This window comes from Mobula birostris, chromosome 32, assembly GCF_030028105.1.
Source record: "Mobula birostris isolate sMobBir1 chromosome 32, sMobBir1.hap1, whole genome shotgun sequence".
NCBI classification, from domain to species: Eukaryota; Metazoa; Chordata; class Chondrichthyes; order Myliobatiformes; family Myliobatidae; genus Mobula; species Mobula birostris.
In genome coordinates this window covers 21,744,860-21,772,295 of record NC_092401.1, presented here as the reverse complement: position 1 = coordinate 21,772,295, position 27,436 = coordinate 21,744,860, and the positions used below count along the sequence as shown (strand labels likewise).

Sequence of the window (27,436 nt, the reverse complement as noted above, 5' to 3'; positions counted from 1 at the left end):
AATCTGCAGATGCTGGAAATTCAAGCAACACACACAAAAAAGGCTGGTGAATGCAGCAGGCCAGGCAGCATCTACCTCTTCCTATAGATGCTGCTTGGCCTGCTGTGTTCACCAACATTTTTTGTGTGGGTTGAGGGGAGCCAGAATGGTAAATGGAAAAAAGTTGGGGGGGGAGGGAGTAATTACTGGAAGTTAGAAAAGTTGATGTTCATGCCATCAGGTTGGAGGCTACCTAGACAGAATATGAGGTGTTGCTCCTCCAACCTGAGAGTGGCCTCATTGTGGGAGTGGGGGAGGCCATGGACCGATGTGTCAGAATGGGAAGTAGAATTACCTTGTTTGTCATTAAACCAAGATATTATATGACAAAGGGTTAACGTGGAACAGTGCAGCACGAGAACAGTCCCATCAGCTACAATATCTGCACAGAACACATTGACAAATCAATGTCTCTTTTGCCTGTACATGATCTCTATCCCTCCATCCCTTGTATATTCATGCGTCTGTCTAACAGCTAAATGCCACAATCCTATCTGCTTCCCCAACAGCACATTCCACTCTCACTTTTTAAAAAAAACTTGCCGTACACATCCCTGTAAATCTTCCCTCCCTCTCACTTTAGACGTATGACCCCTAGCGCTTGACATTTTTTCCCCTGGGGAATAGACTGTGACCACCTACCCAATCTATGCTACTCATAAGCTTACAAACTTTATCAGGTCTCCCCTCAGCCTCTGCTGCTCCAGAGAAGATGACCCAAGTTTGTTAAAACCTCATGCCCTCTAATCCAGGCAGCATCTTGGTAACCCTCTTCCATAGCCTTTCCAAAGCCTCCACATCCTTCCCATAATGGGACAACCAGAACTGCACACAAGGACAGCCACTTCCCTTCAACCATTTGGTTCTTGAACCAATCGACACAACCTTAAACTCCACAGTTTAGCTACACTATGATCACTTTGCACTAAAAATTAATATTCTAATTGTGTTTATTGTCATATGAAGTAAATAAGGTTTTATACAGCTACGTTATGACTTTGTTACTCTTATACTCTGTGTCCTGATAAATGAAGGCAAGCACACCATGTGCTCTCTTTACCATCCTATCTACGTGCACAGCCACTTTGAGGGAGCTGTGGATTTGGACCCCAAGATAGAATAAATAAGGAGAGAGATATCTGCTGGGGTCTTTGGCAGGTAACAAAGACTTTGGCTGATTGGCAAAAGGCTGAATGTGACCCCCAAAAAAGTATGATGGAAGCAGATTGAATGTTCCTTTTTTTTTAAGTAAGGGTATTACACCTAAGGAGGAATATCCAGGTTGTAGGGAGGAGAAATAATTAGCATAGGTTCGACGGGCCAGAAGGAAAAAAGGAGTTAACTTAAGTTGTTGAACTCAGCGTGAGAATGGAGAACAAGATGAGCTGCTGGTTTCCATTGGACCATAAGACACTGGAGTAGAGTTAGGACATTCAGGCCCCATCAGGTCTGCCCTGCCGTTCCATCATGGCTGATTTATTTTACCCCTCCCCCTTTCTTTCTCCCTAAGCCTCCTGTCCCATGATCCTCTCATATCCCTTTTGCCGATCAACTGTCCAGCTCTTGGCTCCATCCCTGCCCCTCCTATCTTCTCCTATCATTTCGGATCTCCCCCTCCCACTTTCAAATCTCTTACTAGCTCCTCCTTCAGTTAGTCCTGACGAAGGGTCTCGGCCCGAAACGTCGACTGTACCTCTTCCTACAGATGCTGCCTGGCCTGCTGCGTTCACCAGCAACTCTGATGTGTGTTGATTTATTGTCCCTCTCGTTGCACTGATCATTCCAGCGGCTCTGCTCAACATGACCTAGAGTGGCGGGTGGGTTGAGGGGTTTGAAGTAAGCTTTCCCATTTCTACCTCATTTCTACCCGCAGAGATAAAGCAGTCTCCGGACAGTGGTGAACCAGTGACGCTTCGCTACCACCGGTATCTGAGCACCCCACAGGACGTGGAGCCGAGTCAGTAAGTGCCGATCCGCTACAGCTTCCTTGTTTCGCCTTCCCTGTTTAGCGGCATTTGTGTAAGCGAGTTATCATGTCGTTCTGAACCAGAAAACCAGGAGGATGCTGCAGCGTTCCAACCGCTTTGGTGTCTTTCTTTAATGGCCCTAGTGATCTCGTGAACTGGTCTAAGGGCAGTCACATTCAAACTGCCCCGAGATTCATTTTCTTGCAGGCGTTTACAGGACAGAAAAAGAAATGCAATAGAATTATCAAAGAAAAACTATGCATAAACAGACAAAGACTGACAAACAGCCAGTGGGCGAAAGAAGACAGACAGTACAAGTAAAAGTGAGAATGAGAACTTGACCCCTTGAAAATGAGTCTGTAGGTAGTAGAATCAGTTCAGAATTGAAGTAAGTGAAGTTCGCTCTAGTTGAGGAGCCTAATGGTTGTAGGGTAATAACTGTTCCTGAACCTGCTGGTGTGCTACCAAAGGCTCCAGTACCTCCTACCCAACGGTAGTAGCAAGAAGAGAGCATGGCCTGAGTGGTGGGACCTTGTGGCACACCTCCATGTAAATGGGCTCAGTGGTGGAGAGGGCCTTGTCTGTGTTGGACCGGTCTCTTTCTGTTTCCTGAATTCAAACTACTTACTGTCCCTGGGTATCATTCCTCTTGCAGGAGAGTAGTGGCTGCAGGGAAGGGTTGGGTGGAAGAGGGTGTACAGGGATAAGGCAGAGAGTAATTATTTAGTCTTGATGCTTTAAGTGCTCTTAACGCGGTGTGTCGGCGTAATGACAAGTTGACTGTCCATTGTATGCCACCTCTCTTTGCGATTGGAAGGTTGGGACTGGTGTTGTACCGCTGGAATCATTTGTTGTGTACACTCAGTGGCCACTTTATTAGGCACACCTCTAGCCAATCACGTGGCAGCAACTCAATGCATAAAAGCATGCAGGCATGGTCAAGAGATTCGGTAGTTGTTCAGCCCAAACATCAGAATGAGGAAGAAATGTGATCTCAGTGACTTTAACTGTGGAATAATTGTTGGTGCCAGACAGGGTGGCTTGAGTATCTCAAATACTGTTGATCTTCTGGAATTCTAATGCACAACAGTCTCTGGAGTTTACAGAGAATGGTGTGAAAAACAAAAAAAAAAAAGCAACCCGTGAACAGCAGTTCCGTGGGTGAAAACAACTTGTTAATGAGAGAGGTCAGGTCAGAGGAGAATGGGCAGACTAGTTCAAGCTAACAGGAGGGCAACATTAACTCAAATAACCATACATCAGCGGTCCCCAACCACCGGGCCGCAAAGCATGTGCTACCGGGCCGCGAGGAAACGATCTGAGTCAGCTGCACCTTTCCTCATTCCCTGTTACGCACTGTTGAACTTGAACATAGGGTCACCAGCTGTCCCGTATTTGCCGGGACATCCCGTATATTGGGCTAAATTGTTTTTTCCCATATGGGACCGCTCTTGTCCCGTATTTTTCCCGCTAAGGTAGAGCGTTCCTATGAAACCTTTTGTGCCGAAATGGCGTGAAGCGAAGAAGCAATTACCATTTATTTATATGGGAAAATTTTTTGAGCGTTCCCAGACCCAAAAAATAACCTAACAAATCATACCAAATAACACATAAAACCAAAAATAAATAACACTAACATAGAGTAAAAGCAGGAATGATATGATAAATACACAGCCTATATAAAGTAGAAATAATGTATGTGCAGTATAGTCGGGAAAATGAAGGCAAAACCGATTTGTGGGAGAAAAATCGGCACGCATGGGCACACAGGTGCCTGCGCAAGGCTTTATGGTTATAGTAGTCTTTCCCAGGGTAAAGTGTCCTGGAATTTGACTGCTACTTTTGTCCTTTATTTGGGAGTGAGAAAGTTGGCAACCCTAACTGTAAAAGACATGTTGAGGTGAGTTTAACCCTACTTGAACACCACACCCCCCCCCCCCCCGCCCCGGTCGGCTGGTCCGCAAGAATATTGTCAATATTAAACCGGTCCACGGTGCAAAAAAGGTTGAGGACCCCTGCCTTACATTACAACAGTGGTGTGCAGAAGAGCGTCTCTGAATGCACAATCTGTTGAACCTGGAAGTGGATGGGCTACAGCAGCAGAAGACCACGAACATACACGAATACACCCAGTGGCCAGTTTATTAGGAATCTCCTGTACCTAATAAAGAGGCTAACCGAGTGTATATGGAGGATTTGGATTTGAATGTAGCAGGAGCAGTTAGTACATTTGCAGACGGCACAAAAATTAGTGGGGTTTTCAATAGCGAGGGGGTTAGTCATAGGCAACAGGATAGTATTGGTCAATTGGTTGTCAGAGCAATGGAAGATGCAGTTTAATCCTGATAAGTGTGAGGTGATGCCTTGCAGCATGTTCCACACACCCACCACTCTCTATCTAAAAGTAATTTACCCCTGATATCCCTTCCTATACTTTCCATCAATCACCTTAAAGTTGTGCCTCCTCATTCTTGGTCAGTACATTAAGTAGTGTAAGCATTACGGAGAAAAAGGAAAAAAAAAACACAAAAGCAGAGATAGCATCGTAGCCTTGATCTGGCCTCCTGAGATGATCAAAATTGGATTATAGTCATCCTTCAGTGCACAAGTGTAAAGGAGAACAAAATGATCATTCCTCCAGATCTGATGCAGCATAAATAACGCAATAAAGAAAAGATAAATATAAGAGTAATCCAGTGAAACAATGTGCAAGCAAATACTTGATGCCCCCTGCTATTGCTCGAGGGGCTTCCCCACCCAACTCCTGCCCAAACCTTAACATTTGTTCTGGACTTCACTTAACATCTATGATTGATGGAGGAGGGATGTAGTCTTTTCAAAGACTGAGAGTGGATTGTATTGCATGACTAATGAGTTGCGGGTGAAGCCACAATGGTGTTGCATGCTCACTGCCATTGGCCTAATGCAAAGCAAGGGGTGGGGAGAAGGTCGCACTCATCTGTTGCCTTGCTGCGGGCGCACGCACAAAATAAAGGAGAGCTGCTGCTCCCGGTAACGCTGTCTCGCTCTGTGTCTCTGCACAGGTCAAGGATGGACGAGCACTTCTCTGGGCAGTGTGTTGATGGCAGCACAGAAGCAACCAATGCCTCGGTGGCCAGCTATGCCCCAAGCCTTTGTCAAGCTGCGTCCTGGGACAGTGCAACGGCCACGACAGTGGATGGTGTGGGAAGCCCCACCCTATCCGCAGGAGGGATCTCTGCGGGATGTGACGGTGAATCTTCGGGGGCCGGCTTGGCTCTTCAGCTAAGCAGAAGTCCTCCGGCTGTTGATGGTGACCCTCCTGCCCTCGCTGCCTTGGGCAGCCCTGAGGGGCCCAGACCAAGTGGCCAGGTGGTGCAGGCCACTGAAGGAGAAACTGAGACAACTCCACCGGCATACTCTTTGTTTGCTGAGAAGGAGAGATTTCAGGGAGGGTTTGCTGGTCAAAATGGTGATGTCCTGACTGAAGGTGCGTTGGTCCAAACAGACCTGACATTGAGTCCGTCCAGACAGGGTCAGCACAGTGGAGAAGGTCCAGAGTCACCCCCAGCCGATTGCCCCGGCCTTTTCTCACTGCAAGTTTCCATGGCGAGGGAGCCCTCCATACCACGTTCAGCCTCAATGGAGTCCTTATACAGGCCAGCAGCTAAGACATTCGGGAAGGAGAACCTGGGAGGAACGGGAGAAGATATGAGGGCAAGTTCCGACTCTGACTCCGAAGAGACACCTGAAAAGCTCCATTCACCTGTAAAGGAGGAGGGAACTCCGTCCAAAGAGTCAGGAGCACCGGAGTTGGCCTCCTCATCCAATGTGTCAGCTTTAGTTGTCAGCCAAGAACCAGGTTTGAAACAGTTGGACGATTGTCCAGAAATGTCTGAAAAAGCCCAGGCAAAAGTACGGCAGGAGTGTGAGAATGAGGAGCAAGGCACTGCGGGGCAGCAAGACTGGGAGAGCCGAGAACTTGTGGTAGAATGTGATGCAACTTCTAAAGAGACGCTACCCCCAATTTCTGGTCCAGAGTCAGAAGAACCGTTAGAGCCACGAGCTAACCTCCCAGACCAGGTCAATAAGCACCAGAACATTGGCACAGATTACCAGATGGAATGCACCAAGCCCGTGGAGGAACAGATGGTGGCCAGTGTGTGTGATGGGGTGGAAGGTTCCCAGATGGCATCTGCTGAGGTGCCGGGGAAGGCCGGAGCCTTTGGCGAACCCGTCCAGCTTTACACCTGCACCAAGTGCAGCGTTTACTTCCAGGTCAAGGGGCACCTTCGCAGGCACATGCTCGACCACTTTGATGGGCAGGGCGGTGAGGGCTCGGTGGGGGGGCCGCACCCTTTCAGCTGCCAGGAGTGCGGCTATTCCTTCTGCGAGCCGGCATCCCTCCAGTCCCACATGAGCCAGCACCAGGCACGCAGGGTAAGCTTCATGGAGGCCATCCAGGAGCTGGCAGAGCCCCGAGCAAAGGGCTCTATCCGCACCACTGGTGCCAGCCCCCCTGCCTCGCTGGGGGAGCTGGAGGGGGTACACTCCCACCCGGGAAATCTCTGCAAGGCCCAGGCGACAGCAGGCAAAGAGCAGCAGGAGCACAGTTTGCTCCTCCAGCCGGAGGTTTCTCGGGAGGTCAATGTTCCGTGTCCGCCCGGCCCCAGGCTGCCGCCTCCGGCCACTAGGGGCGACCCGCATGTGGGCAAGGACTATCCCCACACCCGCCGGGACGAGGCAGGTTGCGTGAAGTTGGGTCAGCCTCCCCTCTACCAGCGGAAGCCCGGCTGGTCCCCGGGCAGAACAGCTTGGCTACCTGCTCACCAGGGGTCTGGGGAACCACCCGGGCCCTCCGACAAATGGGAAGGCCCCCAAAGGTTTCTGCCATGCATCCCGGAGCGGGTGCCACCACCTTCCGCTGCCAAGGACCCGTGCCACTATCGGGCCAGGCAGCCCCTGCTGCAAGGCGGAATAAAGAGCACCGGTTTCAAAATGCACTCCGCCATAGGCACGGCCAGGAAGGTCCGTCCGCATGTTGTCCAGTACACGTCGCCCGTGGGCCTGTGCCAGTACCCTGGGTTGCAAGAAGGTGCCAGGCCATCCCTTCTCCTCTTGCCCGAAGAAAGTTATCATCCTCAAAAAACAGACTCCACTGCTGACCTGCACTGGAAGGGTATGGAGGCGGGCAACGAAGTGGGCACAAATCTCGGAGGCGCCTTAACCTACAGGAAAGTAGTAATTGACCACTTCTTGCCCAGGACGAGTGGCAGTGGCCCTGCAGCCCACAAGGCTTTGGAGGCAGGAGACGCAGAAGCGGCAGTGGGAGGTAGAGCCTGTCACGTTCCAGCAGAGCCTTGGCCGGAGGATTCCGAGCGGAAGGCGTCAGGGTCAGCGGGGCTCGCTGGCGGCGCACGAAGCCCTCGCGCGAGAAAGAGAAGGAAATCTGGAGAGCCGTCTGCAGCTTCCTGCAGACCCAGGGCGGTGAAGAGGCGCACGAAGGAGATGCTGGCGGCCGTCAACATTCCCTCAGACCTCCCTGTCGACCAACGGCAGCAGCTGATGAGGATGACACCATTAATATTGCTGGAGAAAATAGACAACCAGTCAGAAAGCAAATCCGCTTCGGATGACCAGGGGCTGGAATCCAATTTAGAACCATTAGGCATCTGTCTAGAGAATGAACTTGCAAATGGTCTTTCACAGGAGCCAACAGAAACCCATTTGATTCACAAACCTACAGATGTCTTTTCTCAGCTTGAACCCATGGACACCCAATCACACTGTAAACCTGCCAACAACCATTCGCAACCCAAGTCCATTGAAACCCATTCGTATGACTCAGCAGAAGACCAGTCACCATGTAAATCCTTAAACAGCCACCCACAGCACAAGTCTTTAGAGACCCATTCACATGAACCCATAGAAATCCATTCACTTTACAACCCCGCTAATAGTCATTCACTGCAAGAGAAAATGCTTTCACGTTGTGAATCTGTCTGCAGCCATTCACAGCCTGATGTCTTGAGCAACTGTTCCCAGTCCCACCCCTTCTCTGAAGAGAGAGAATTGGATTCTTCTTTGGAGGTGCAAGCTGACAGGGCAATCTTCTGGGAAGTACCCAGTGAAGATATGACAATAGATCTGATGAAAAAATCGAAAGATCTCTTGAGCCGGAACTTATTACGGATGTTCCCACTGGAAGAGAGAGAATGCCCCTACTGTCCGGATAAATTCCACACCGGGATTGGCCTGGCCAATCATGTGCGAGGGCACCTCAAACGGGTTGGCATTAGCTACAACACACGCCATTTTGTTAGTGCAGAAGAAGTCACAGCTATCGAAAAGCAATTCTCGTTACAGAAGCTGAAGAGGAAAGGTAACTTCACTTGCATGTACTGCGCATTGACCAGATTGTTGTGTGTGCCGGTTGTGACCTACACGCAGCTGCCAAGTTTGTAAATGCGTGCGTAGTTTAGTATTTAGATTAACGAGTCCCTCATTCAGGCTGTAGCTCCAGTGAGCCCTGTGGTACGTGAAAAGAGGCAGACGACGATCATTGCCCACTCCGCCTTCCCAAGTGAATTCTGTAGATGAGCAACACACCCACACCCACACTCACACAAAGTGCTGGAGGATCTAGTAGGTCAGGCAGCATCAATGGACAGGAGTAAGCAGTCAATGCTGCCTGACCTGCTGAGTTCCTCCAGTAGTTTGTGCTGGGTTCCAAGTTATACGTTCCCAGTGATGTTCAGCCTTGTACGCTGAACTTGGGAAATATTCCTTGTAGTGTATGCCTTGGAAATATTCCACATTCCTTGTAATCTTTGGTTAACAGGAATCTGCTTATCTCAGTTTTAAGGTGGATTGTTAACCTCCCTCCCCAGTTTTTGCTAAAGATTTCTGCGGCCTATGCATCTCCAGTGTTATCCAACAACACCGCTGAAAGATCTGATTTAATTTTTTAGAGTTTACCATCTCTCTTGTGTGATTTAATCTTCTGGAATCCAGCTGCAATTCCAGTAGATGGTCACTGCACTCCCTCCAATGAGAAGTCCTTCCCAAGGCGTGTGCCCAGAAGTGAACACAGAAGCCCGGGTGTGCTCTGCACACGCCGTGGAACATTTCTATCAGAATTACTGCTGAGTAGTCCAGAGAGCTGGGGAGTTGATTTACTGGGATCAGTTAGGACACAGAATGTACAGCTGAGGATCTGGGAAAGTTGTCAGGGCGAGCGTGTGTGGGGGAGTTTACTTGGGTTTGGTCATGTAGGAAAAGTTTTTTCGCTGTGAGAGGTAATTTTGCTCCACTGTTCCCCTTTCTTAGCCCTTAAATTCCGTGGTGGTGTCGTGGAAAAGTGCAATCTGTGTGGTGCCAGTTTCGATTCCCGGGCAGGCATGTCAAGCCACGCACGCGCTCACCTGCGGGAGCTGGGCGTGATGACCTGGAGTGCGACCAGCTCCCCCATTGACCTACTGAACGAGCTCCTTCAGGACCAGGCCCCTCCCGGCCAGACTGATGGCCAGCCCGTCCCAGACAGTGCCTCTGCAGGAACCCCCACCCACGGGCCAGGAGCCATGGCGGGGGGGTCAGAGGCTCCGAGCCCTCGCCCGCTGGGTAAACCCTTCGCATCCATCAACTGCAGTTCACCACCGCCAAGAAACAAGGGTGAGTTGTACAGTAAACATCGTGTCTGTGTGGAAAAATTGTAAACTCTTCTTGTGTATTGTTACCATGGCTATTGCTCCAATATCACTCATCTCTTCCAGGAACACACATGCTCAATTTAGTCTCATAATTAGCCTTGTGGGAATAAATGATTGTTGTGCCAAGATTTATGTCGTTAAGCTGGAAACAGTGCAAAGAAAGTTTACAATGATGCTGCCAGGACTTGAGAGGCTTGAGTATTAATGAGAGATTGGGCTAGCTGGTACGCCACGCCAAACCAGACGGTAATGACTGACATGAGGATGCGCTCTCTGACGGCAGTGTAGGTTGCACCGGTACGGTCCGGGGAAGATGAAGTTTAATCAACTGTCTCGAGAGTACATCCTGTGCTGAGACTTTTTGTTACTGAGGCAGATATGGTTCTCCCACATGAGGCTGCGTGCAGAGATGATGCCTAGGAGCCCGAAATTTAGACGGTGCTAGTTGTTGGTAATGAGCGGGTGGAGAGGAAACACATTTCTCCTGACGTGAATATGCATCTTCGTGGTTTTGAGGGCATTCAGCCATGAGTTGTGGTTACATGTGGACGCAAGCCTGTTTACTTTTTCGCCCATCGGAAGGCCAGCTCTGAGGACAAAGGTTAAGCCAGTGGTCAAGAGATAGGCAAATAGAGCAAAATGTGGTGAAATGTAAACTTGCTTTAAAATAGATTGCTACAGTCAGTGGCCACTTTATTAGTTACAGGAGTGTAACTAATAAAGTGGCCACAGGAGTTGAACGCAGTGTGATCTGCTCTGCTGCTGTAGCCTATCCACTTCAAGGTTTGACGTATTGCGCATTCAGAGGTGCTCTTAGACCATAAGACATAGAGCAGAATTAGGCCATTCAGCCCATCGAGTCTGCTCCACCATTCCATCATGACTGATCCCGGATCCCATTCAACCCCATACACCTGCCTTCTCTCCACATCCTTTAACCGATCAGGTAACTACCAGCTTCCGCCTTAAATGCACCCAAGGACTTCCGCCTTAAATGCACCCAAATCCACCGCAGTCCGTGGCAGAGCATTCCACAGGTTCACTACTCGCTGGCTAAAAAAAATCCTCTTTACCTCTGTTCTAGAGGGTTGCCCCTCAATTTCATTGCAATTACATTGCTTCCTCAGCACTACCTACCCCTCCACCTATCTTGGTATCACCTGCAAACTTTGCCACAAAGCCATCAATCCCATTATCTCATCATTGATAAACAATGTGAAAAGTAGCAGTCCCTATACTGACCCCTGAGGAACACCACTGGCAACTGGCAGCCAACCAGAAAAGGCCTCTTTTATTCCCACTCGCTGCCTCCTGCCTGTCAGTCATTCCTCTATCCATGTCAGTATCTTTCCTGTAACGCCATGGGATTTTATTGTGTTAAGCAGCCTCATGTGTGGCACCTTATCAAATGCCTTCTGAAAATCCAAGTGAATGGCATCCACTGCCTCTCCTTTGTCCACCCTGCTTGTTACTTCTTCAAAGAACTCTAACAGATTTGTCAGGCAGGATTTCCCTTCACAGAAACCATGCTGATTTTGACTTATTTTATCATTAGTCACCAAGTACCCCGAAACCTCCTCCTTAGTAATAGACTCCAACGCTTTCCCAACCTCTGAAGTTAGGATAACTGGCCTATAATTTTCTTTCTTTTGCCTTCCTCCCTTCTTAAAGAGTGGAGTGAAATTTGCAATTTTCCAGTCCTCTAGAACCATGCCAGAATCGAGTGATTCTTGAAAGATCATGACCAATTCGTCTGTTATCTCTTCAGTAACTTCTCCCAGGACTCTGGGATGTAGTCCATCTGGTCCAGATGTCTTATCTACCTTAAGACCTTTGAGTTTGCCTAGCACTCTTTCCTTTGTAATAGCAATGGCACTCACTCCTGCTCCCCGACACTCACGGACTTCGGGGACACTACTAGTGTCTTCCACAGTGAAGACTGATGCAAAGTCCCCATTAAGTTCATCTGCCATTTCTTTGTCCCCCATCACTACCTCACCAGTATCATTTTCCAGTGCTCCAATATCAACTCTCACCTCCTTTTTACTCTTTATATATCTGAAAAAACTTCTAGTATCCTGCTTTACATTATTGTCTAGATTGCCATCATATTTCATCTTTTCCCTTCCTATAGCTTTTTTTATTTTCCTCTTGTTGGATTTTAAAAGCTTCCCAATCATCCAGCTTCTCACTCACTTTTGCTACCTTGTATGCCCTTTCCTTGGCTTTAAGTCCCTAACTTCCCTTGACAGGCACGGTTGCCTACCCCTGCTATTTGAGGACGACTTCTTTTGTGGGACATATCTATCCTGCACCTTATGAACTATTCCCGGAAACGTCCGTCATCTCTGCTCTGCAGTCATTCCTGCAAGTATCATCCTCCAGTCCACCTGGGCAAGTTCCTCTCTCATGCCTCTGTAATTCCCTTTATTCCATTGCATTACTGATACATCTGACTTGTGCTTCTCCCTCTCAAAATGCAGTGTGAATTCAATCATAGTATGATCACTGTCTCCTAAGGGTTCATTTACATTAAGCTCTCTAATAAGATCTGGGTTATTACACAACACCCAGTCTAAGATAACCTTTCCCCAAGTAGGCTCAAACACAAACTGCTCTAAAAAGTCATCCCGTAGGCATTCAACAAATTCCCTCTCTTGCGATCCAACACCAACCTGATTTTCCCAATCCCCTTGCATATTGAAGTCCCCCATTACAATTGTGACATTACCCTTATTATATGTCTTTTCCAGCTTCCTTTGCAATCTTAACTCCACATTTTGGATACTATTTGGAGGCCTATATATCGGCGGTCCCCAACCACCGGGCCGCAGAGCATGAGCTACCGGGCCGCGAGGAAACGATATGATTTGGTCAGCTGCACCTTTCCTCATTCCCTGTCACGGCCACTGATCAGCCATTATGCATGCAAGGTCATGACCTGCGCGTCATCTGTGTCAGGGCGGGAAGGCGATCAACTCCTCGAGCTTGCAAATGATGACGGGCTGAAAAGTATGTTTGACATAACGTCTCTGTCGGCATTTTGGATCAAAGTCAAGGCTAAATATCCTGAGATAGCCACGAAAGCACTGAAAATGTTGCTTCTATTTCCAACATTTTTCTGCGAAGCGAAGTTTTCTGCAATGAATGCAACGAAAACTAAACTGCGGAGTAGACTGGACATAAGGAACCCCCTTCGAGTATCGCTGTCTCCCATCACCCCTCGATAGGACGGTGTTGTTGCAGGAAATCAAGCCCAGGGCTCCCACTGATTCAGCGATATTGGTGTGTTGCAATGATTTTATATATTCATACGGGGAAAATATGTGCTGTGCATTTAATATCCAAATATTACTTAAAATGTTATGATGCTATTGACTTATAAGTGACCTATATAACCATATAACAATTACAGCACAGAAACAGGCGATCTCGGCCCTTCTAGTCCGTGCTGAACGCAACTCTCACCTAGTCCCACCGACCTGCACTCAGCCCATAACCCTCCATTCCATATACCTATTCAATTTTTCCTTAAATGATCATATCGAACCTGCTTCTGCCACTTCTACTGGAAGTTCGTTCAAAACTTACTTCAAGCTCCCCCAGTAATTGACTTATCATTATATCCATGCGAGGAAAATATGCGCTCTGCGTTTAATATTAAATTTGTTAGATAAACCTTTTTAGAAACAAAATTGAGTATATTACCCACTTATCACCTATTTTTCCGGTAGTGATTAACACCCACCCCCACGAACAGAATCGTCAAAAAGGATTTGCTTGGGGGGGGGCGGGGGGGGAGGAATCGGCAGGTCATGACGTGCATGCGCATTGGTGCCCGCGCAAGGCTTCATGGTCATTGTAGTCTTTTGGGTAAACAATGCATTTGACTGCTACTCTTGACTGCTATTCGTTGGCAACCCTACCCCCCCCGTCGGCCGGTCCGCAAGAATATTGTCAATATTAAACCGGTCCGCAGTGCAAAAAAGGTTGGGGACCCCTGCTATATATGATTCCCATAATGGTTTTTTTAACCCTTGCAGTTTCTTAACTCCACCCACAAAGATTTGACATTCTCTGACCCTGTGTCACCTCTTTCTAAAGATGTAATTCCATCTCTTACCAACAGAGCCACACCACTGCCTATGCTTTCCTGCTTGTCCTTTCAATACAAAGTATATCCTTTAATGCTAATCTCCAAACTATGGCCTCGTTTCAGCCATGTCTCAGTGATGCCCACAACGTCTTACCAACAATCTCTATTTGTGCCACGAGTTCATCCACCTTATTCCGAATGCTAGGCCAGTGGTCCCCAACCTTTTTTGCACCGCAGACCGGTTTAATATTGACAATATTCTTGCAGACTGGCTGACCTGGGGTGGCAGGGGGGTGTGGGTAGGGTTGCCAACAGACAAGAGTAGCAGTCAAGTACGTTGTGGTTACCCCGAGAAACACTACCATGACCACATAACCATGAAGCCTTGCGCGGGCACCTGTGTGCACATGCGTGTACATGCCAATTTTTTTCTACAAATCGTTTGTGGCAATTCTGTTCGGGGGGGGTGTTAATCACGATTGGAATATAGGTGATAAGTGGCTAATACACTCAATTTCGTTTCTAAAAGAGTTTATCTAACGAATTTAATATTAAACACACAACGCTATTTTCCTTGCATCAATATAGTGATAAGTCAATTATCAGGGGAGGACAGGGGAGCTTGAAGTAAGTGTTGAACGAACTTCCGGTAGAAATGGTAGAGGCAAGTTCGATATTATCATTTAAAGAAAAATTGGATAGGTATATGGACAGGAAGGGAATGGCGGGTTATGGGCTGAGTTCAGGTCGGTGGGACTAGGTGAGAGTAGCGTTTGGCATGGACTAGAAGGGCAGAGATGGCCTGTTTCCGTGCTGTAATTGTTATATGGCTATATAAGTCAATAGCATCATAACATTTTAAGTAACGTTTGGATATTAAACACACAGCACATATTTTCCCCGTATGAATATATAAAATCATTGCAACACACCAATATCGCTGTATCAGTGGGAGCCCTGGGCTTGTTTTCCTGCAACAAGATGGTCCCATCGAGGGGTGATGGGAGACAGCGATACTCGAAGGGGGTTCCTTATGTCCAGTCTATTCCGCAATTTAGTTTTCTTGTATTCATTGCAGAGATATGTTGGAAATGGAAGCAACGTTTTCAGTGCTTTCGTGGCTATCTCAGGATATTCAGCCTTGACTTTGATCCAGAATGCCGACAGAGATGTTATGTCAAACATGCTTTTCAGCCCGCCGTCATTTGCAAGCTCGAGGAGTTGATCTCCTTCCTGCGCTGATATGGATGACGCGCAGGTCATGACCTCGCATGCGTAATGACCTCGCGTGCATAATGGCTCAACAGTGGGTGTGACAGGGAATGAAGAAAGGTGCAGCTGACTCATATCGCCAAATCATATCATTTCCTCGCGGCCCGGTAGCACATGCTTTGCGGCCCGGTGCCAATCCGTGGCCTGGTGGTTGGGGACCGCTGTGCTAGGCGCATTTAAATTTAAGTACAACGCTTTCAGTCCTGCATTCTTAGCCCTTTTGAATTTTGCGTCTGTGGAACAATTTAACTCTTTACTTTGTCTGCATTTGTCCCCAATCCTTCCTTACAGTCATGTTACATCCATCATCTACCTGTAACCCTGCTGCCTCATCCTCAGCTCTATCATACTAGTGCCCATCCCCCTGCCATATTACTTTAAACCACTCCCAACAACTATAGTAAACCTGCCCGCAAGAATATTGGTCTCCCTGGGATTCAAGTGCAACCTGTCCCTTTTGTACAGGTCACACCTGCCCTAGAAGAGGTCCTGATTATCCAGAAATCCGAATCCCTGACCCCCCCCCCCCCACCAGCTCCAATTCTTCAGCCACGCATTTATCTGTCACCTCATTCTATTCCCATCCTCACTGTCGCGTGACACGGGCAGCAATCCCGAGATCACTAGTTAAGTCTGCACACTGCTAAATGTGTTTTAAATGTTGCTGCAGTAGCGAAAGAATTTTCCACTTGGGATCAATAAAATATTTTTTATTATTATTATTACCACCGCCAGGGCTGGACTTTAGGCAGGGCTAGGCTGGGCTACAGCTCAGGGGCCAGAGCTGCAGGGGGGCCCAAAATAGGTAGCTATCATCACGGCAGACAAAAAAAAGTACGAGAGTGGAGCACAGAAAAGAAAAAAGAAACAAGAAAAAGAGGACCGTGAGAAAGAAGCATTAAAAAAGGCATTGAAATTGACAGAATTTTTTAGACCTGTTCTCGATGATGCAGCAGTACCATCGCTCTTGTCACAGTCTGAGACCGGTGGACAAATGGAGACTTCTTCAACAGCTAGCGCTAGCACCAGCGTTAGCACGGGACCACCGTCCTTTAACTGTCAGTCCGTCTTCGAAACTGGCTTTAGCGACTGGAAACATGCTGCTGAGCGCATAGGAGAGCATGAAAATAGCGAAAACACCACAGGAAACCGATACTGACCTACGTTACACTGGCGTCTGACAGCGGAAGAATAGATACAGAACTGCAAAAACAGTTCGAGTCAGAGTGTGTCTCCTGGACCGAGTCTGACGTATTGAGAAGAGTGGTTGTGAAGTTTTTGGTCGCGAGGAGACTGGTTATCCGAGGCTCCAGTGACATATTTGGCGGGCCTGATAACGGCAACTACATGGGCATTCTAGAGGTAATAAGTGAGTTTGACCCGTTTTTGAAGGCGCACATACAAAATTTGGAAATGCAGGATCAGGCACCCCTTCATATCTTTCACCTAAAACGTGAGGAGTTTATTGAGCTCATGAGCGATCGAGTTCTGTCAGAGATCGTCAGTGCAGTCAAAATGGCCAAATACTTTTAAAGCCATATAACATTACAGCACAGGAACAGGCCTTTTGGCCCTCCTTGGCTGTGCCGAACCATTTTCCTGCCTAGTCCCACTGACCTGCACCTGGACCATATCCCTCCATACACCTCTCATCGATGTACCTGTCCAACTTTTTCTTAAATGTTAAAAGTGAGCCCGCATTTACCACTTCATCTGGCAGCTCATTCCACACTCCCACCACTCTCTGTTTGAAGAAGCCCCCCCCATGTTCCCTTTAAACTTTTCCCCCTTCACCCTTAACCTATGTCCTCTTTTTTTTTCTCTCCCCTAGCCTCAGTGGAAAAAGTCTGCTTGCATTCACTCTATCTATACCCATCATAATTTTATATACTTCTATCAAATCTCCCCTTATTCTTCTACGCTCCAGGGAGTAAAGTCCTAACCTATTTAACCCTTCTCTGTAACTCAGTTTCTCAAGTCCCGGCAACATACTTGTAAACCTTCTCTGCACTCCTTCAACCTTATTAATATCCTCCCTGTAATTTGGTGACCAAAACTGTACACAATACTCCAAATTCGGCCTCACCAATGCCTTATACAACCTCACCATAACATTCCAACTCTTATACTCAATACTTTGATTTATAAAAGCCAATGTACCAAAAGCTCTCTTTACAACCCTATCTACCTGTGACGCCACTTTTAGGGAATTTTGTATCTGTATTCTCAGATTCCTCTGTTCTACTGCACTCCTCAGTGCCCTACCATTTACTTTGTATGTTCTACCTTGGTTTGTCCTTCCAAAGTGCAATATCTCACACTTGTCTGTATTAAACTCCATCTGCCATTTTTCAGCCCATTTTTCCAGTTGGTCCAAATTCCTCTGCAAGCTTTGAAAACCTTCCTCACTGTCCACTACACCTCCAATCTTTGTATCATCAGCAAATTTGCTGATCCAATTTACCACATTATCATCCAGATCATTGATACAGATGACAAATAACAATGGACGCAGCACTGATCGCTGTGGCACACCACTAGTCACAGGCCTCCACTCAGAGGAGCAATCCTCCACTACCACTTTCTGGCTTCTTCCATTGAGCCAATGACTAATCCAATTTACTACCTCCCCATGTCGACCTAGCGACTGAATCTTCCTAACTAACCTCCCATGCGAGACCTTGTCAAAGGCCTTACTGAAGTCCATGTAGACAACATCCACTGCCTTTGATTTCTACTAGCATCGATTCAAGCACGGATGTTGCACACATAGATCAGCTCACATTCATTTTACGTTATGTGTCAACTGATGGAAAGTTTCTGGAGCAATTCTTACGATTTCTACCCATTGAGAGTCACATAGGGGAGGCTTTATGTGAGTCTGTGCTCAAAGTTTTAGGAGAGATGAATATTGACATAAGCAACTGCAGGGGGCAGTGCTGTGACAATGCTGCAAATACGTCCAGTGCATACAAAGGCTTACAATCCCGCATCAAGGAAATCAATCCACTTGCTGAGTGGGTTCCACGTGCAGAACACACATTGAATCTCATTGGAATCAACAGTGTCAACTGTTGTTGAAACAGCTGATTTTTTCAGCTTCATGCAGAATGTGTTCAACTTCTGCTCCAAGTCAACTTCTAGGTGGAAGGTGGTGACCACAGGGCTGCAGCCTAATGTGAACAAGCACACTGAAACTCTGAAGTCTCTGTCTAATACTAGATGGGCTGCACATGCAGAAGGCACACAGGCATGGTGTGGAAATTATGCCAATATTCAAGATTCGTTAAAGAGCATTGCAGATGACATTGATCAGAATGTGGCAACTAGAAATGAAGCAAGGTTACTATACAAAAAAATGGACAAGCTTGAGATAGCCTTTCTGAGCAAATTGTGGCATTGCATTCTTCAGCGCTTTGAAAGGGCAAGTGTTGCATTGCAATCTGTAAATCTAGATCTGTGTGATGCTGTGGATTTGGTGAGATCACTACGGGGATACATAGCAAGCTTGCGTGATCAATTTGATACTTTTGAGATCTAAACTAAAACTATGTCTCCAACAGTCTCACAAGTGTACAAAGACACCCAACGACAAAGAAAACGTAAAGCCTTTCTGGGTGAACCCACAACACTTGATGTTGGCTTGTCAGCCAGAGAACAATTCTCAGCTACTGTTTTTTTGGTCGTGATGGATAGATTATTTGCGGAAATTGATTGCAGGTTTGCATCATATAATGACCCTAACAATACATTTGGCATCCTAAACAATATCCCTTCTCTCTCTGTACAAGATCTGCGCAAGAGAGCATCTGATCTCCAAAGCAGATATTCAGCTGACCTGGAGTTAGACTTTGTGGAGGAGATTGTCCATTTCAGGGAATTTGTAAGTGGCAAAGATATTTCATCCGTAACAAAGCTTTTATGCTTCCTCGGAGAAAAAAACTTGCAGGTCATCTTCCCAAATGTGAGCATTGCTTTGAAGCTGTACCTGACTGTCCCTGTCACAAATGCAAGTGGTGAGCGATCTTTCTCCAAGCTCAAACTAGTGAAGAATAGGCTGAGATCCACAATGGGACAGGACAGGCTGAATCATCTTACCCTGATGTCACTTGAAAGTGATCTTGTTTGGAAACTGGATTTTAGTGATCTGATCAAGGACTTTGGTGCGAAGAAATTCAGAAGAACTAGGCTTTAATTTTGAAAAACAAGCATCTGACTTTGTAAATATCTAGGCTTGTGTGTCAGTGCTGTTCCCGTTTTTGTGGCAATAGGCTAATAGTTGACTGTTTACAAACCTAGTAATAAATGGTCTTTACTCTGCAAGCCACAGTAATAGGTTAGTATGTGCTAGATCTCATTTTTCAAAAAGATTGTTGGATTATTGTCAAGTTTCCTAGTTCACCATAGTGCCATCTCTCTTGGCCTTTTTGTCTCTCATTTCCATTTTACTTTCTCAGAACCAATGTTCCCTCTAATTTTTAGTAGTCAGTGTGTGCAAAAATCTTATGTTGTGCAAATTTTTTTCCTGTGACAAAAGTATGTGCACACTGAATGCACACATGGCACAGTTTATGTAGGTTTACAAAATACTTGACATAAAACTGCACAGAATAACCACAAAGTAACACACATATTTAAGTCACACACACAAAAAATGCTGGTGAACACAGCAGGCCAGGCAGCATCTATAGGAAGAGGTACAGTTGACGTTTCAGGCCGAGACCCTTCATCAGAACTAACTGAAAGAAGACATGGTAAGAGATTTGAAAGCGGGAGGGGGAGGGGGAGATCGGAAATGATAGGAGAAGACAGGAGGGGGAGGGATGGAGCTAAGAGCTGGACAGGTGATTGGCAAAAGGGATACGAGGCTGGAGAAGGGAGAGGATCATGGGACGGGAGGCCTAGGGAGAAAGAAAGGGGGAGGGGGGAAGCCCAGAGGATGGGCAAGGAGTTGTAGTGAGAGGGACAGAGGGAGAAAAAAGAGAGAAAAAAAGGGGAAAGAAAAAAAATCATAATAATGATAATAAATAAATAAGAGATGGGGTATGAAGGGGAGGAGGGGCATTAACGGAAGTTAGAGAAGTCAATGTTCATGCCATCATGTTGGAGATATTTAACTTTTATCATATTTAAGTCACAGTTATTTTTTTCTCTCTCCTGCCATTCTTTGTAAACTCTATCTCGACTGATAGAACTTCCGTCGCATTGATAGCTTTTGATTCTCGTTAACATATCCAAATGACATTCACCTAAACGGTTTCTCAGCTTGTTTTTGAGTTGATTCATTAGACTAAAACCTCGCTCACAGTCCACACTAGACGCAAGAAAGGTTCCCCCAATGTCCATCAACTGTGCAAGGTTGCAAAACTGTTCATTTTGAAGTACAAATGCCACCATTTGAGCAAAGTTTGAAATCGGTTTGGATTTAATTTTTTCTTGCACGGAAAATTTGAAATCAGTAAACTATCTAACTATTACAATATTTTCAGCTAGAAAATCATGATATTTTAGACATAACGCATTAACTTGTTCATCGCCAAATGTGAAGTCACAATCTGCAATTGCGGAGAAATCAAAAGCTGACCATTCTTGTACCTTAACTTTGATCTCCTCTGAGTTCGATCGTTTTCATTTTCACTCATCTGCACTCAACCGTAACATGCGTAGCGGATAATGATGGGTTCTGTTGCCTGACCTTTTGTACAACGTCCAAATGCAATTTACTTGCCAAATAACGCTTCAAAAAGTCAAGTTTCCAAATATCATCCCACTTCTTTCCACTAGCAAATTCTCCAGCGCTTTCGCATCACGACAATACAGATAACTCCAGTTTCCGAATCATACATAAATATTTCTCCTAGCTGAACGTTCATGACCTCATGAGCTTTCCGTGTAACAGTTTCTACTATTTTGTTAAGCCATTCAACTTTAAACAAATTTGCAGTTCTTTTGCGCTTCACGCCCTTCACTTCTTTTGAATTCGACATAGTGAATCAATATTTTTTCCAATAAAAACTTAGTAAGCTATCTACAGGATTTGAAACAGATCTTTGTAAACTTTACGATATGAACACTGTCCAACAAACATGGCTGCCGCCGTGATGCAGCTGTACAAACCGGAACAGGATAGGTGAGGTGACGTAAATTAGTGACGTGCATTGTGGTATTTGAAAAACCGACTAACTAGTTAACAGAAACAGTTAGCTAAAAGATGTGTAATTATTAACTACTACATTATTTTAGGTAACTAACCTTTTGTGCGCACATTCATTTCCTTTGTGCGCTGTTTGTAAAACGTGTGCGCACGCACACGCGCACAGCTTAGAGGAAACTATGCTCAGAACACACAGTTGAGAAAAATACCTAGATAAAAATGCTTTGGCATTGTTCGAGAAATAAGGCCTATGGTATGTGCAGCAATAGCTAAATAAAGATTTAAGATTGGGTACATCATACTTCGTCTCCCTCATAACTCTACTAAGCCAAATAAGCCTAGGTCAATTTTTGAGTGCTCCAGATGCTGTCCTTCAAACTAAGAATTTGTGTTACTTTCTGTCCTCCGTCATAAGGCCTGTAAGTTAGACCAGTATGACCTTTGCTCTTGTTCTTGCCTTTTTTTGCTTGGTACAGCAGCATTTTACAATGTTGGCAGGGGCCCATCAAGGCCTCCAGCCCAGGGGCCCTGGCCCCACTAAATCTGGCCCTGACCACTGCCACCCTTAAATTCCTGCTTTTCAGTTTCCCTCCTAACTCCTTGTATTCTGTTTTCAGGACCTCCTCCCTTTTCCTAACTATGTCGTTGGTACCAATATGTACCATGATTTCTGGCCGCTCACCCTCCCCTTTCAGGATATTGCAAACGCGTTCAGAAAAATCATGGACCCTGCACATCACGTTGTTAACACGTGGTTATTTGAGTTACTGTCACCTTTCTTTCAGCTCAAACCATTCTGGCTATTTTCCTCTGACCTTTGACATTAAGAAGACATTTTCACGCACAGAACTGCTGCTCACTAGATTTTTTTTTATCATCACACCATTCTCTGTAAACTCTAGTCTATAGAGGTTACAGACCCCTCGGTTAATGGTAAGGCTCCATGGCATAAAACAAAGGTTGGGAACCCCCTGTATCTAGAGACTGTGGTACATGAAAATCACAGGAGATCAGCAGTTTTTGAAATACTTAAACCTACACTCATGCCACAGTCAAAATCACTTGGATCACATTTCTTCACCATCCTGACATTTGGTCTGAACAACAACTGAACCTCTTGACTATGTCAGCATGCTTTTATGCTTTGTGTTTCTGCCGCATGATTGGATGATTAGATGTTTGGGTTAACGAGGTGTACCGATGTACCTAATAAAGTGGCCACTGTGTATTTAAATGAAAGAATGCGGAAAGCTGTTGCCCAATGGAATCTGTAGACATGAAATACAGAAAGCTAACATGAGGTACAGTAGGTAAATGGGGAAGTTAAAAGGGGTTATTTCAAGGGGATTGGAGTATAAAAGTAAGGAGGTGTTACTGCAGAAAGACCAATCTGATGGAGGAACTCAGTGGATCAAGCAGTATCTTGGGTGCGGGAAAGAGATTCTCTATGTTTTGGGTTGAAGCCCTGCATCAGGACTGAGAGTGGAGAACAGAGATGTCTGGTCTAAAGAGATTCAAGATTCATCTTTATTTGTCATGTGTGCATTGAAACATACAGTGAAGTGCTCATTCTGTGTTTACAACTATCGACCGAAGATGTGCTGGGGCAGCCTGCAAGTGTCACCACACTCTCCAGTGTGAATGTAGCATGCCCACAATGTTCGGAAGAACAACGCGGAACACAGCAAACAACGAAACAACAACAGCAAAACAAGCCCTGTCCCTCCCTCCTGCCCACCATGCACATACACAATGAATAGAAGGACAAGGGCCCGAAGTGGTTGGTGGACCGGGGAAGGGTGGAGGGTGATGGACAGATAGAGCCAGGTAGGAGAGTAGGATGGTTGGAGTTGGAAGATAGAGGCAGTGGGATGACAGTTGAGGTCTTGTGGTAGTGTAAAGCTACATCAAGAATATCCTATCCAGTTATGGTTCCTTTATTTAAGGAAAGATGCACATTAAGCTTGTAAGCAGTTACTTGATTGTTTGCAGGAACGATCCTGGATAGGGACGGGTTGTCTTACGAGGAAAGGTGTGAGTGGGTTGGATCTCATTCAGGCATGTAAAATTTTAAAGGGGGCTGGATGGAGTAATTGTCCCTCACGAGACTGGAGCACATATCTCTAAATATAGGTCCGTCCTTTAAAGACTGAGATGGACCCTTGAACGAAGTTGAGAGATTTTACATAGGTATGTGAATCAAAGGTTATGGGAATAGGATAGGGGAAGTAGATAGTAAATCTTAGAGCTGACATTCTCTAATTGTTGGATCAGGATTAAAGAGCCAAATGGTATTCTTTTGGTGAGTACACCTAAGATATTTATTCAAGTTTCTCACATTTCCTTATTTGTTAGTTTAATTTGGAGCAAGTTTTTATTCTACACAGTGGTAGGTGCCTGGGATGCATGCCATGGTGTCAGTGGGGGGCAAATACAACAAGGGTGTTTACAAAGTTCTTAAATGGGCAGGTGAATGTGCAGAGAATGGAGGGGTATGGAGATTATGTAGGAAGAAAGGATTAGTTTAGTTAGAAGTTTAATTGCTAGCACATCATGGGGGACTGTTCCTGCGCTGTACTGTTCTCTGATCTACTAATGTCTTCATTTGCTATGTAAGAGACTCCCATTAACGTTAGCCACATTTTAATGTATCTATGAATATTTTATAGTTGCTAATATTCTTCTTTCCCTTTTATCAATGACTTTACTGAAAATTGAATTTTCCCAATCCTCGGGTTTACTGATTTTTTGGCAACATTATATGACCTCTGATCCAATAATGTATTTAAATTTTCTTATTGGCCATAGCTGGGCACTTTGCCTTTGGTTTTCTGTGCCTTAAAGAGAGAGATCAGATGAGATAAATGCTTTATTGATCCAAAAGGAAATTACCGTGTCACTGTAGCATTACAAGTGCACAGATATACAAATATTAGAAAAGTAAGAGGAGAGAATTTAAACTAGAATTGCTGGGGGGTGGGAACCGAACTGAAGTGACAGAGGAAAGGGAGGTTGGCTCACAAATAGAGAAAGCTTGGAGACAGTGTGAAAAGGGAGGATAGGCAGGTGATAGAGAAGGGACGCACTCAGACTGATGGTTTGAGATGTGTCTATTTTAATACGAGGAGTATTATGAATAAAGCGGATGAGCTTAGAGCGTGAATCAGCACTTGGAGATATGATGTTGTGGCCATTACAGAGACTTGGATGGTTCAGGAGCAGGAATGGCTACTTCAAGTGCCGGGCTTTAGATGTTTCAGAAAGGATAGGAAGGGAGGCAAAAGAGGTGGGGGTGTGGCACTGTTGATCAGAGATAGTGTCACGGCTGCAGAAAAGGAGGAAGTCATGGAGGGATTGTCTACGGAGTCTCTGTGGGTAGAAGTTAGGAATAGGAAGGGGTCAATAACTCTACTGGATGTTTTTTACAGACCACCCAATAGTAACAGGAATATTGAGGAGCAGATAGGGAGACAGATTCTGGAGAGGAGTAATAATAAGAGGGTTGTTGTGCTGGGAGTTTTTAGTTTCCCAAATATTGATTGACATCTCCCTAGAGTGAGGGGTTTAGTTGGGGTGGAGTTTGTTAGGTGTGTTCGGGAAGGTTTCTTGACACAATATGTAGATAAGCCTACAAAAGGAGTGGCTGTACTTGATCTGGTATTGGGAAGTGAACCTGGTCAGGTATCAGTTCTCTCAGTGGGAGAGCATTTTGGAGTTAGTGATCACAATTCTATCTCCTTTACCATAGCAGTGGAAAGGGATAAGAACAGACAAGTTAGGGAAACGTTTAATTGGCGTAAGGGGAAATATGAGGCTATCAGGCAGGAACTTGGAAGCATAAATTGGAAACAGATGTTCTCAGGGAAATGTATGGAAGAAATGTGGCAAATGTTCAGAGGTTATTTGCGTGGGGTTCTGCGTAGATACGTTCCAATGAGACAGGGGAAGGAACCGTGGTGTACGAAGGCTGTTTTAAATCTAGTCAAGAAGAAAAGAGGAGCTTATGAAAGGTTCAAAAAACTAGGTAATGATAGAGATCTAGAATATTATAAGGCTAGCACGAAGGAGCTTAAGAATGAAATTAGGAGAACCAGAAGAGACCATGAAAAGGCCTTGGCGGACAGGATTAATGAAAACCTCAAGGCATTCTACAAGTATGTGAAGAGCAAGAGGATAAGATGTGAGAGAATAGGACCAATCAAGTGTGACAGTGGAAAAGTGTGTATGGAACAAGAGGAGATGGTAGAGGTACTTAATGAATACTTTGCTTCAGTATTCACTACGGAAAAGGATCTTGGCGATTGTAGGGATGACTTGTAACGGACTGAAAAGCTTCAGCATATAGGTATTAAGAAAGAGGATGTGCTAGAGCTTTTGGAAAGCATCAAGTTGGATAAGTCACCGGGACCAGATGGGATGTACCCCAGGCTACTGTGGGAAGCGAGGGAGGAGATTGCTGAGCCTCTGGTGATGATCTTTGCATCAGCAATGAGGATGGGAGAGGTTCCAGAGGATTGGAGGGCTGCGGGTGTTGTTCCCGTATTCGAGAAAGGGAGTAGAGATAGCCCAGAAAATTATAGTCCAGTGAGTCTTACTTCAGTGGTTGGTAAGTTGATGGAGAAGATTCTGAGAGGCAGGTAGTCAGCGTGGCTTTGTCAAAGGCAGGTGGTGCCTTACGAGCCTGATTGAAATTTTTGAGGATGTGACTAAACACATTGATGAAGGTAGAGCAGTAGATGTAGTGTATATGGATTTCAGCAAGGCATTTGATAAGGTACCCCATGCCAGGCTTATTGAGAAAGTAAGAAGGCATGGGATCCAAGGGGACATTGCTTTGTGGATCCACAACTGGCTTGCCCACAGAAGGAAAAGAGTGCTTGTAGACGGGTCATATTCTGCATGGAGGCCAGTGACCAGTGGTGTGCCTCAGGGATCTGTTCTGGGACCCCTACTCTTTGTGATTTTTATAAATGACCTGGATGAAGAAGTGGCGGGATGGGTTAGTAAATTTGCTGATGACACAAAGGTTGAATGTATTGTGTATAGTGTGGAGGGCTGTCAGAGAAATTGATAGGATGCAAAACTGGGCTGAGAAGTGGCAGATGGAGTTCAACACAGATAAGTGTGAGGTGATTCATTTTAGTAGGTCAAATATGATGGCAGAATATAGTACTAATGGCAAGACTCTTGGCAGCGTGGAGGATCAGAGGGATATTTGAGTCTGAGTCCATAGGACACTCAAAGCAGCTGCGCAGGTTGACTCTGTGGTTAAGAAGGCACACAGAGCATTGGTCTCCATCAATTGTGGGATTGAGTTTAAGAGCCGAGAGGTAATGTTGCAGCTACATAGGACCCTGGTCAGACCCCACTTGGAGTACTGTGCTCAGTTCTGGCCACCTCACTGCAGGAAGGATGTGGAAACCATAGAAAGGGTGCAGAGGAGATTTACAAGGATGTTGCCTGGATCGGGGAGCATGCCTTTGGATGAGAGGAGACCTCATAGAGGTATACAAGATAATGAGAGGCATTGATCGTGTGGATAGTCAGAGGCTTTTTCCCAGGGTTGAAATGGCTAGCACGAGAAGGCATAGTTTTAAGGTGATTGGAAGCAGATACAGGGCAGATGTCAGGGGTAAGTTTTTTACGCAGAGTGTGGTGAATGTATGGAATGGGCTGTCGGCGGCGGAGGTGGAGGCGGAAACGATAGGGTCTTTTAAGAGACTCCTGGATGGATGCATGGAGCTTAGAAAAATAGAGGGCTATGAGTAAAGCCTAGGTAGTTTTAAGGTAAGAACATGTTCGGCACAGTGTTGTGCTGTAGGTTTTCTATGTTTCTAAAGAATAAAAAATAAGTTACCTCAACAGTCTGACAGGAGGGGTTCTTCACTTCCCCGGCTGTAGTCTGACCCATTATAGAGCCTAATGGCTGAGGGTAAGAATGACCTCATCTAGCACTCTTTGAAGCAGGGCAGTTGTCTTAGTCTATCACTGAAAGTGCTCCTCTGTTCAGGCAAGGTGGCATGTAGAGGGTGAGAAGCATTGTCCAGAATTACCAGAATTTTCCGTAGGGTCCTTTGTTCTGTCACAGCCTCCAGTGTGTCCAGTTTGACTCCTATAACAGAGCTAGCCTTTCTAATCAGTTTATTGAGCCTGTTGGCATGACCTGTGTTGATCCCACTGCCCCAGCACACCACCACATAGAAAATTGTACTGTCGACAC

General features: G+C 45.8%; 1 protein-coding gene across 1 annotated transcript in view; it reads left to right on the top strand.

Moving 5' to 3' along the window:
* LOC140191078 (uncharacterized) overlaps nucleotides 1-27,436 on the top strand; it is a 170,143-nt gene that overhangs the window by 28,347 nt on the left and 114,360 nt on the right. Inside the window, exons 6-9 of the mRNA XM_072248155.1 lie at nucleotides 1,913-2,000; nucleotides 5,051-8,367; nucleotides 9,315-9,656; nucleotides 18,854-18,945. Coding sequence (XP_072104256.1) covers nucleotides 1,913-2,000; nucleotides 5,051-8,367; nucleotides 9,315-9,656; nucleotides 18,854-18,945 — 3,839 coding nt within the window. The remainder of the gene's footprint in view (nucleotides 1-1,912; nucleotides 2,001-5,050; nucleotides 8,368-9,314; nucleotides 9,657-18,853; nucleotides 18,946-27,436) is intronic.